The sequence below is a fragment of the Crotalus tigris genome, unplaced genomic scaffold (genome assembly GCF_016545835.1).
Source record: "Crotalus tigris isolate CLP2741 ecotype Arizona unplaced genomic scaffold, ASM1654583v1 scf7180000017744.3724543626:3957646, whole genome shotgun sequence".
Lineage (NCBI taxonomy): Eukaryota > Metazoa > Chordata > Lepidosauria > Squamata > Viperidae > Crotalus > Crotalus tigris.
The window spans coordinates 2,263,813-2,276,250 of record NW_024096611.1 but is presented as its reverse complement, the minus strand read 5'-3'; the positions used below and the strand labels follow the sequence as shown (position 1 = coordinate 2,276,250).

General features: G+C 35.5%; 1 protein-coding gene across 10 annotated transcripts in view; it reads left to right on the top strand.

Annotated features, from left to right (window-relative positions):
• PPFIBP2 (PPFIA binding protein 2) overlaps window positions 1-12,438 on the top strand; it is a 140,317-nt gene that overhangs the window by 29,291 nt on the left and 98,588 nt on the right. For 9 of the 10 annotated variants that reach the window (XM_039340375.1, XM_039340377.1, XM_039340374.1 and 6 more), the window contains exon 3: window positions 8,129-8,343. In XM_039340375.1, coding sequence (XP_039196309.1) covers window positions 8,129-8,343 — 215 coding nt within the window. Of the gene's footprint in view, window positions 1-8,128; window positions 8,344-8,536; window positions 8,674-12,438 lie in introns of those variants that run through there. The other variant, XM_039340386.1, reaches the window with a different exon arrangement.

Here is a 12,438-nt window from a genome sequence, read left to right as displayed (position 1 = left end):
TTTCCCCCCTTTTATGTTGACCCAAATGCATTCAAGAATTTTCTAATCAGAAGTGTCTGACAGACATTATGCTTTTTCAGTCCTTATTACTTTAATTATAATTGAAAGACAAATTAATTTTCCAAAACTAGTAACTAGATCAATAGCTGTTGTGAATCCAAGACAGCTGAGAACTTCATTCATTAGGCATTCATAGAAATTGATTTAAAAATGCATATTTTATTTGTGGGGCTTCGTTTCTTTCATGCCACTTAAACACATCTTCCTCCCTGCTTTCCTGCAATTTAATTAAGCATTATCAATTTTAACTGAGTTTAGATAGCAATAGCATTTACAGCACTCTCTGGGCAGTTTACAATGTAGAAGCATTGTTTGCATATTGCTCCCAACAATTTGGGTTCTCATTTTACTCACCTCAGAAGGATGGAAGGCTGAATTGAGTCTCATCATGATCAAACTCCAGGCTGTGGGCAGAGTTAGCCTGCAATACTGCATTCTAGTCACAGTGCCACCAGGGTTCTAGATGTTGCATATTCTTCTTTTCTGAAGCATCCAGAAATCTCACTTTATAATGATCTATAAAGTGAAAATATTAGAAACTTGAAAAGACAACACTAAGAAAGAGGCATGGTATTGATTTTATTGTTTTAATTCATAAGAGAAATCATTTTAGCATTCCTTACTGTTTTTACATTATTATTTTTCATTTATTTGTGAAGTTTTTTCAAAGTTCGTTGAAAAAAATATGTTTTTAAGATACGTTTAATAACTTACCATATATCCTACTTTATTATAAAAAATAAGAGAATAAAAAAATAGAGAGATAACAGTTTATTAACTGAAGAAGCATACTGAATTCTATTTAAGATCCTTAGCTACTTATCCATAATACATCTAAGATGAATTAGTATTTTTTAAAAGATGCTTAAGCCTTACAATTATCCAAAACACATTCTAATACTGATAGTTATACAAGGGTTCTAGATACTGCTGAAGCATCTAGATCAAACTGTGATATATTTTTAACTAAAGATAGGTGGTTTTTTTGCTGTTTTAGGCAATAAATATTCTTCATGCAATAAGTTTAAAAACCAGATTGGCTATAATCTGATTTAAAACATGCTATAGCCCAAGACATTTCCTACCCTTCCCCAAAATAACTTGTTAATTTCAGACTAAAGTTATCCAGTTGATCAAGTCAATAAAGGTCAACATAATTTTTTTGTCCCAACATCTCCACAGTGTGAGTTTTGATGTATTAAATACAATGAAGATATGATTAAATAACAGGGTCAAGCCATTACCATAATATTTATAATTAGTTAATAGTTTGAAATTAGTTAATAGTTTATAATTATGCTCACAATGGTTATTTTGCTTAATCTATTTGTATTCTATAAAGAATTTCAAATCAAATATATGTGCCCAACAATAAAATTGAAAGATGGAAATATTGAAACATCTATCATATGATAAGCACAATTTAGATGAATAAAAATCAAAGTTATTGTCCTCCAAAAGAAAGTTTTCTTGATATAATTATTCTTAGGTATTTAAAGGAATTTAAGCAACAGTTGAAACTCCACATTTACAAATATCTCTTATTAGAATGTATAGGTTGTCTGCTGTTGGTTCAATATAACAAGCCAATTACTTTAAATTCAGATTAAAATTAAGAGGAAATAAAAGGCATCTCTGACAGATTCTACAACAGGGATCCCCAACCCCTCCCTCCTTCCCTCCCTCCCTCCCTCCCTCCCTCCCTCCCTTCCTTCCTTCCTTCCTTCCTTCCTTCCTTCCTTCCTTCCTTCCTTCCTTCCTTTCTTCCTTCTTTCCTGAGGAGGAAGTATTTCTGTTAATAATAACCCTAGTGAAGGGAATAGTATTGATCCAGCTGATTAAAAAGGGAGAAAAACTGTCTCCACAGCTTATTTTGAGTAACAAAAGCTGTGTGTCTGTGTATCTGTGTGTTTGTGTGCAGAATCTTAGAAGGAGCTACGTTAGAAGGAGTATTATATTCCAGACACATGCAAACACACTCTCTATATAAATGCTATTTTACTGACACTTGGAAAAATGTTTTTTTCTTTAAACATTCAATCCTATCTAACAATTGACATTGTTATGCCAATGATAGTAAATCTTAGAAGCATTCATTTGTAGTAAGAGCATTTCACTTTATTCTTAGGTTTGTATGTGCATTTCTTTTAATTGAACACTTTATTTATTCATTAGTTTATTCAAAGTCTATAGCCGCTCATCTCAGTCAATGACTATGGGCAGCTTGCAATTCAACTTTAAAGAACCTGTATAAGTAAATGTAAGAGAGAGCACAAACCAGGGTTCTAAACATGCAATAGAGATTATAGCTTTCTAAGTAGAGAACATTTTATAGATGTTTATTTAGCAATAAGCTAAATAAAAGAGAAAAGAAGAGGAAAACAATATGCTTTGAGGTTGCTGCTTTGTATCTGTTTACATTTTTCCTTTTAATGTGTGCAGTGTGCTTAATTTGTGTATCTTTCTGGCTACATAAGCACAAGTATAAATTTAAGTTAACATGAAATGAGAGGATTCATTTTCAGATTTCTCTTCATGGTCAGTTGGTTAAATGGGAAATGCTGATTTAAAAACAGGCATTTCTACATATGTTTGGGAGGGGGAATAGAGGTACAAGTTAAATCCTTCTGCAGGCAGGGTCCTGTTTTCCTTTTTTTTTTTTTTTTTCCAGACAGAAAGTGAAAGGACTAGTAGAGCAACTGCTGCAGCAATTTAGCTTAAAAATAACATGGCATCTGTTTGTGATTAGAAGATGGATGCAAGATTATGTTTCTTCCATCCTGTGCTGGGTCTCTTTTTCTGCACTCCTCTCCCCCACACACAAACACAAAAAAAGCTCTCTTGGAAGATTTTGTAAAAGTCAGTTTTAAACTTTTAAACTTTAAAGTGTTTTAAATAAAATGAATTTTCAGACAAGGGAGGATTTTGTATATAGAGCTACTCCTCGTAAACTGACAACACTGGATAATAGTTTTCTCCTTCAATGCAAGGAGCAATTAGCAGACCAGCCATTCAGGGAAAGTCATGACTATTGACTCAGTGTTGTTCGTCCATCGATTTCGATGAAGACATCTTGTGGATTATAGGCCATCAACGATGTGTCCGTAGGTGGCTAATAAGACCGATGTTAGCACGGGATGTTCTGCCACATACTGAACAAAGAAATGTAGACACTGTTACTTCTGCATTTACAGCTCTGGCTTTGCGGAGTGCTTGCTTCTCTTGTGCCAAGATTGTCCTTCTGTGTTCATATGTCTGGCAACCCTGGTACACCAAGGTGCGCCATGTCGGTCGATCATGCGCCAGAAGTTCCCAAGAGATGGTGTTAATATCCAGGGACTTAAGAGAGGCTTTCAACGTATCGCTTCTTTTGTCCCCCGTGCGATCGATTTCCTTGAGACAGCTCACCATAGAAGAGCTGTTTAGGGATGCGATGATCTGGCATCCTTACAACATGGCCTGCCCAGCACATCTGGGCTTTCATCAACAGAGTGTAAACTGATGATAGGCCTGCTCTGGAGAGGACATCTGTGTCTGGTATCTTATCCTGCCACCGGATCCTCAGAATTCTACGAAGGCAAGTCATGTGGAAGTAGTTCAGTTGCCTAACGTGCCTCCTGTACACTGTCCAGGTCTCACTAGCATACATCAGGGTAGTTGCTGCCTGGTAAACTTTAAGCTTAGTAGCAAGGCTTATTCCACGGCGGTCCCACACGTTAGTCCGCAATCTGCCAAATGCAGAACTTGCCTTGGCAATTCTACAGTTGACCTAATTGGGAAAGGGTACTACCAAGATACGTAAATTGGTCCACTGCTTGCAGCTTTTGTCCCTTTACTGTGATGGTAGGCTCTTGATATTGGGCTTTTGGAACTGGCTGGTACATCACTTCAGTTTTCTTCGTGTTGATGAAGAGGCCAAAGTGGTCACAAGTGGCTGCAAATTTGTCCATGCTGGCTTGCATTTCCTGCTCCGATCCTACATTAAGGGCACAGTCATCAGCAAAGAGGAGATCTCAGTAAAAGATAAATGAATATAGTTAGGAACATCTTGACCTTCATCTTTTATTTTCAGGAAACTCATATTCTGGAATATATGGAATGCTGGTATTTATAGTGTGCCTAATCTAAAATACCTTCCTCATGGCAAAAATTCAAATAATCAGTTAGGTAGAAAGAGGAAGAGCCTTCCTCGTGATTCATTAAAAAAGGGTCTTAATTTTTAAAAAACTGCTAAGTATTTTTAAAAAACTTCAAATGGTAGCATCCCTTAAAATGGTCATTCTCAGAACAGAGTTTGTCTGTTTAAGATGCTCCAAATTCTCCAAGAAGATGTATTATATTGATGGTTCAGGTATATTATTCTTATATGATTTGTAGCATTGTTGCAGGATCCAATCTGGGTCGGTCACCGGGACCAGAGGTTTCGTCTTCTGAGTTTTCAGACTCACTCTGGAGCCCATCCTCAATGTAGCATTGTGTTATTTAGACATGCTTTCTGGAGTTTAATGTAATTATTAAAGACCTTCCCCCTCTACCCAACTTCCAACAGCTCTGTGTGTCTTTTGATAATCAGCTATGTAACATGGGGACCTGTTTCTGAATAGAAAATGCTCTTGGCACATGAGAGATCAGCATAATCACCAGCCAACCACTTCTTCCAGTACTGAAGATCCATTTAATTATGGTCCAAAATTGATATTTCTATTTATTTCCATAAAGAGATATTTACTATAGTTCTATCCGGACTTGGCTGATTTCAAAACCCGAATAGAGTTTCTTTGGATGAGACGAGGAAATTCCAAGGCAATAGGCTTACCGTGGAAGCTTAAAAACAGGCCACAGTAAATGTTTCTGTAATGTTCCTAAGAAAACTATATGGAGAAATCTACAATATGTAGTCAGCAGGAGCTGAGCTTGATTTTTAAAAGATTTTATCGCTATTTAATCAAATATTAGGCTTTCTTTAATGATAGCCCATATTATTTTTTATTATTTAAAAAAACCTAAATCTTTACACAGAAAGTTATCTTTAGAACAGGCAGTGAAACTGCCCTATAAATATTGTAAATACAAGGCTTTACGAAGATTGGAATGTATGTTGTGACTAGAAGATCATTATTATCTGAATTCATTGGTATTTTCCAATTAAAATTATGTAGTGGAGACAGATAATAAGTATCCACAGGTTAATAACTGACATAATTCTCTTGGTTGAGAAGTGAGTAGCACACATGCCCTTCTCTTCTGTTAAGAGATTCTATATGTTCTCATATTTCCATACGAGAAAAATACCTGTCCAAGCTTTGTGTAACTGCTGATGACTGCACGGCTGCCTTTCTATCTCACTGTCAGTTTTCCAAAGGAATCTGGTTGATTGATCATTACAGATAGTCCTCATTTAACAAACACAATTGGGGCCGGTAACTCAATCGCTAAGTGTCACTGTTATTAAGTGAGATATTGCCTGATTGCTATGGACTTGCCTCACATCTGCCATGGTCATTAAGCAAAACATCATGTGACCATGACTTGCACTTTTACTGCCAGATTCTCCATTGACTCTGCTTGCTGGAAGCAAACTGTGAAGCATGCAAATAACGATTGCATGGCTATGGGGCACTCTTAATTCGTCACTATGCAGTAATATATCACTGTATATATTACTTTTTTTTTGATGTAAGATTTTTTTTTGTATTTTTCTATTAAGAATACTGTACACACAAAAAAACCAATTATATTGTTCTGATTGTGGTAAAATATATGTACTTTTGGGTTTTTGTCTTAATATTTATATGATGCTTTCACTCACTTGTCCTTGAAAGGACAGTGACATCTAATGGTTGTTCAAAGTAATTTCAAGTAGCCAATTTGTATATTTATTTTATTTTATCACCTCATTGTCCCACTGTGTTCTTGACATGATTACACTAAAATTACTGCTAGTTATGTTCAGGTTAATGAAAATAAAATGATATGCATTTTAACTTACAGAAGTAAAATGTGCCAATTAATGAAAACCTTTGCTGTTTAGCAAGTTCCTTCTGCATATAGAGTGGTGCTTAAAAGTTTATGAACTCTTTTAATTTTTAATACTTTTGCATTATGAACTGTGGTGGCACAGTTAGAATGCAGTATTGCAGGCTAATTCTGCTGACTGCCAGCTGCCAGCAGTTCGGCAGTTCGATCCTGACCAGCTCAAGGTTGACTCAGCCTTCCATCTTTCCAAGGTCGGTAAAATGAGGACCCAGATGGTTGGGGGCAATATGCTGACTCTGTAAACCGCTTAGAGGGAGCTGTAAAGCACTGTGAAGCGGTATATAAGTCTAAGTGCCATTGCTATTGCTATTATCTACAATCTAAATATAACATGTTTCTACACAAATCTTAAAAGTCGAAAAAAGAGAACTCAATTAAATCAATGAGTCAAAACTTAATATTTGTTCATTTATTTATTAGGAAAATGACCCAAAGCTACATATTTGTGTGTGGCAAAAGAATGTAAACCTTTGCTTATAATACCTGGTATGTCATGATTGGGCAGCAATAACTGCAACTATTTTTTTCTGATAACTGTGATCAGTCCTACACATTGGAATTGTAGTTATTTCCTCCTTCCAGAACAGCTCAGAGATGTTAGTGGGCTCCCCCACCCCAAGAACTGCCCACTTCAGGTCCTTCCACCACATTTCTGTGGGATTAAGGTCAGGACTTTGACTTGGCTTTCCCAAAACATTAATTTAACATTAATTTTCTTCGGCTTTAATCATTCTTTGGTTTGTGTGTTTTAGGTTGTTGTTTTGCTGCATGTCCATTTTTTCTTGAGCTTTAGTTCACAAAGAGGTACCCGGACATTTTCATTTAGAATTTGCTAATACAGTTCAGAATTCTTAGTTCCATCAATGATGGCAAACAGTCCTGGTCCAGAGGGAGCAAACCAGGCCCAAATGATGATACTGCTATTACCAAGATTCACTGATGGTATATGGCAGGGATAGGCAACCTCGGCTCTTTTATGACTCGTGGACTTCAACTCCCAGAATTCCTGAGTCAGCATAACTGACTCAGGAATTCAGGGAGTTGAAGTCCACGAGTCATAAAAGAGCCGAGGTTGCCTCCCCTGGTATATGGTAACAAGTATAATGTTTTTGACTCATTTGCCTAATTGGGTTCTCTTTATCTTGCCTTAGGACTTGATAAATATTGGTATTGCTTATTTGGGGAAATTGATTGATATACTCAGTGGCATTAGCCCACAAGAGTCCATTGTTAAATTTTCAGGAATTTTGCAAGTGGGTTAAGAGCAGGCCTGAGCTGTGACTCTTAGCAGGCCAATCAGATGTTTGGCGGCTTGCAACACAGCAGTGTCAGCAAGAGAAGGACTGGTTGCTATGCATTTAATAGCATACTACTGAACATACTCCATTAGTTATCTAATGTTATTTTTCTGCATCTTTGTTATTTTTCTGTTTTAATAAGTGATCATTCCATTGTATCTTCTGTGAATGGGAATGGACTGTTTCTCTTTTTTGCCACTGTGGATTTGATGGTGAATTGATATATTTTCACGAAATAATGTAGCTGTAAAATAGTATTTCTTTTCATAAAATTGATTTTGACATAGAACTTATAAGTTTTGTTTGCTGAATAAAGACAGCTACATTCAAGACATGTGCAATGTATATATGCACTGTATTATAAAATATTGATAAAATGATTTGCAAAAAATTACTTCTAAAAACATCAAGGATCTCCTATTATGGTATCTGTCAAAGCTTTTGAAACAGAACCATGCAGTAATTTACATCTTTTTATCAATGTATTTGCAGCTTTTGCCTATAACTGGTTGGCATGCCATAAGTTAAATGTTCTAAGAAGCCTAGCCAAATGAGATACCGTTGAACTTAAAAGAAGAATAAAGATTACTTCAAGGAGTCGGAGATTGCTTTCCAGCACATAAAATGCACAATAAATAAAATCCAGTATATAAACAAATAACTAGTTTTCTTTAATCTGGCTCTTCAGCTTTTTCTTGGACTTTCTCTCTGTTAACTCTGTTGTTTCTTTTTAGGTACCAAGGCAGCTGCAGAATATACAAATGGTGTCTATGACATAGTTTCACCCGCTCAATCAATGTATTTTGGCTCACTTCAAATTTTGCACCTCTTGGAAGATTTGAAGTTAGCGTTAGAAATGCTCAAGGATCCTCAAGAGAAAGAAGCTTTGTGGCATCAAGTACCAGGGGCTACAATAGCTTGCATACATGACTGGCTGGAGGAACATCTGGTAAGTAAAAGCAAAAAACAATGTATATATTGTATTGCTGGAGGGTATCAACTCCTGTTTCTGCAGTATTTTTGTTCTGAAATATCAGAAATGGCTATGTAATAAACTTCTTAAGAGTTGTTTTGTATAGGCAATACTACTTGATTAAAAAGCCAAGGGTTACCACAGTGGTTTTCCTTGTGTTTGGTTACAGTTGGTGGATTTCCAGTTTTAGGATTTCAACTAGCAATCCTGGAAAAGATCTTCGCCAGAGGACTGCATCAAACATAGCAGCAGATCTGAGACTTTCACTTGGATGGACTACCACAAAAAAAAGTGGTAACAGAATAGGTAGATGAATTGCCTAATTAGGATAGAGTAATAATAGAATCAGAAGAGATCTCTGAGAGCCCTTCCCACTCTACTATTCTATGTCAGGGGTGTCAAACTCGCAACATCACATGATGTGTCGCAATGTATCGTGACTTTTCCCCCATTGTCAGCACTGGGGTGGGCGCAGTTTCGGCGTGACGCATCCAGCCCATGGGCTGGCATTCTATGTGGATAGAAATGTGGATAGAAATTTAAACTATTGCAAGATATGAGATAGTTTTGGTTCCAGAACAATAGCAGGTTAAATATATATATATAAAGTAGTTTCATGAATTTGTCCTCCTCAATGACAGGGCTTGGTATGCAAAAGAAATTTGAAAGTTAATACAGTATGTAGTTGTGCTTTGAATCAAATTAACATGCACTACAGCTTTGGAATACTTGCAGCTGGTTTGATAGCCAAGGGCCCTTTCCTAATGTTTCATAATGAAGTCTGTAATACTGAGAACTTGTGGCTCTTGCAGATTTCAAAACACCTTAAAACAGTGGTTCTCAACCTTTTTAATGCCGCGACCCCCCAACCGGTCGTAAGTCGAGGACTACTCAACCGGTCATAAGTCGAGGACTACTCAACTGGTGCAGCACCGTTTGCAGAATGGGACTTTTGGTGGGCTCAGCAGAGCAGAGACAGCCTGGACAATTCCTATTGGTTTTTGAAAGCCAATAGAATTAGACTCTATTCAAGAGAGTCTATTCTATTGGCTTTCAAAAGCTAATAGAATAAAAGGGAGTAGCACAGCTAAGGAAAAGGGGGAAAAAATGGCGGACTGCATTGTTTGGCGACCCCCGTGAAGTGGTCATTTGACCCCAAATGGGGTCCCGACGTACAGGTTGAGAACCACTGCCTTAAAAGGTTTTGAATAGATTTATAAAATTCCACAATACAAGAGCTTCTCAGCTGCATGGTGCACTTCCTTAGAAATTGCTAAAGGGTACATATCTTGCTTTTTTGTGTTGTGTTTTGAATATTACCTCTACCCTCTTAAGCTTTAAATCTGAAGGGTTTGGTTCTGGTTAATCCATTACTTAATAATAATATAGCTAAAGTTATAAAATTTGCATGATTTATTTTATTTTTTTACTTTCCTCTATCTCTCTGCAAAGTTAGCTTCCAAAGAATTCTGTGCTTCATTTGTCACCATCCTAATATTAATTATAGGTATAGAGATAGGAAATTGTATTATTTCATTTGACATCTAATTTGTTGCTCGGGAATAAGCTTACAAGGAAATGTATGTATTATCAGCTACTAATAGTTTCCTGTAAAGGAAATTGTTCACAAAGAGACACTACACTTTTTTCCTAATTAATATTTGTCATACTATATTCATGTTATCATTAACTAAATTGATCTAAATTAACTGTCTAAAGAGTATATAGTTCCAGATATATATTTAGGCTTATTTGCAGCATTTGTGCAGAAATGTATTCGTGGCAATCATAACATTAGGAAATGCTAAGGAACACATGAGTTGGTTCCACTGGTTTGCTTCAACAGGGTAATGAATCTTCAGCATATAATGCAAAGTAGTATTCAGAAAACTAATGTAAACAAAAATCAACTTTGAACTCTATACTGTTGTCTTTTTAATTAAAATATTGTAATATTCATTTAAAATATGGCCACTTTAAAATCTATGTCAGGTTGGTGAAGCAGAACAAAGAAATCTTAATTTATTATATTTAACATTGTTCTTCTAGACCTATAGTAAGGCTCCATTACATCTCTTCAAGATGAAAGCTTTGTATTGTTCTGATAGAATTACTCTGTATTATATGAGCAACATTCAGTGGTCAGCATCTTATGATAGAGATTATTAGGAAGCTCCAGAATTGGTTAGAAAGGATAGACATTGCTAACTTTGCATTTCCATTAAGAAAATAATTTCAGGATTACTTTTTAAAATTGGTGGAGCAGTGGTTTCTGCAGTTGCACTTATGATTTTTTCCCCAGTAAAATCAATTAGTGGCAAAAGCTGTCCTAATTTTCCCCATCATTAACTTTTTTTCTCTTATACTTTGAGGACTGAAACATTGTAAATCAAAGTCTGTTTACATGAGATATTACAGTTGAACTATCTTAGAATGGGTCTTAGAGTCATGCACAGGGCACACAACAGATTTAATTTCTGTTCAGTGAAATCTTTGACATAGTCTTCCAATTCACTACCAAATTAAAATTCAAGATGATTTAAATTTGAAATGTTTTATATGCCCCCTAGAAAGAGTAACCCAATGCTTTATAATAATGTAGCTAAAATTATAATGTTTGCATGATTTATTTTAGTTTAGTTTATTTGTCTTACTTGCTCTATGCAACGTTACCTTCCCAAGTCATACCTTTAGAGTATCATATTGAAACCATTTTGTATCCAAGTAGGAAATTAAATAAAAGGATGATATTAGCAGAATGTTTACTTGCTCTAGAAATAAGTTCTATATGTAACAGTTGTTTTCTTTTTCCCCAGGCATAAGTTAATAACTTGATTTCTGGGCAGTCAATAATTTGAAATTGCCCAAATGTTATCCATCAATCAAGTTGAACGCCTTCAATTGCTTTATAAACAAACCTGAAATTTAATGGGTTTGTTTTCTTATATCCTGTATCAATCCCACAGAAAAATGATATGAAGACATAAAATGAGATTTTGTAATTTGAGTAATATCTGTCACCCATAAGCCTTTAATTCAAATATCACCACAAGTTTACAGTGACTCAAAAGGTTTAGTTAATTAGTAATGAACAAAACCTGAGGTCAAAATTTCCAATTACAGTCCTAGTACTTCATTACAAGTCTCTAAAGTTCAACAGCCTGATTACCACTTCCCTTTTTAACAACTTTACAAATATTAAGCATTTTAGTAGATATCTTTAGCAAATATCTCTGGATAGCATTTCTAATATTAATGGTAAAAGATAAGTAATATAGTTGTTGCTAACCATTAATGTTCTGAGTTTTTCTCTTCTTCTTCTGAGTTTAATAATTTCAGTGTGGAAAAATTGAGACTAGAGGAGATGCTCGAGGCTCCATTTTATTACTATTTACTTTTCTGTAGGAAACAAAGTGGAAGGCAGTTATTCTTTAATATTAAGTTGAGGGACCAAGGTCTGAAATTTGTCTCATTTCCTCTCCCTGATTTTCTTTAGTGTAGATGTGTTTTACACCTTCATTAAGATTTCATGCATTTTCTGCTAAAATCCAGTGGGAACTTATACCACTATCATCTGGCAGCCTTTTATGCTGGTTTTGATAGAGTTGGAAAAAACACACAAGGGAGACAACTTGCAGTCCATCAGCTGATTTCTTGGTATGGAAAGAGTATGTTGTATAATTATGAAGAGTTGGTCTCATCTGAATCAAATTCTTTCAAGGCAAATAAATGAAAATATTTATTAATTATCTATTGTATAACTTATACGCTGCCACAATTCAGGAGATTGTTTTCAGAATATGCTTTTAAAAATTTAACTGAAGTTTCAAGGCAGAGGTACAAATGAAAGCCAACTCATGGCTTGTTGGCCTGAACAATTCATCTTGCAGATGACTTTTAATTCTTATTGAAATCCCTGACTTTATTTTTAAAAGCTCTACATAGTACTCCTCTTCAATGGGTTATGCTAAATCTTCTGTGCCACTTTTCTTTTGATTAATTGCTGTTTTTTTTAATCTGTTTTGAATGTTATAAGCTGCCCATGATCCTTTTAAATTGGGCTACCTTTCA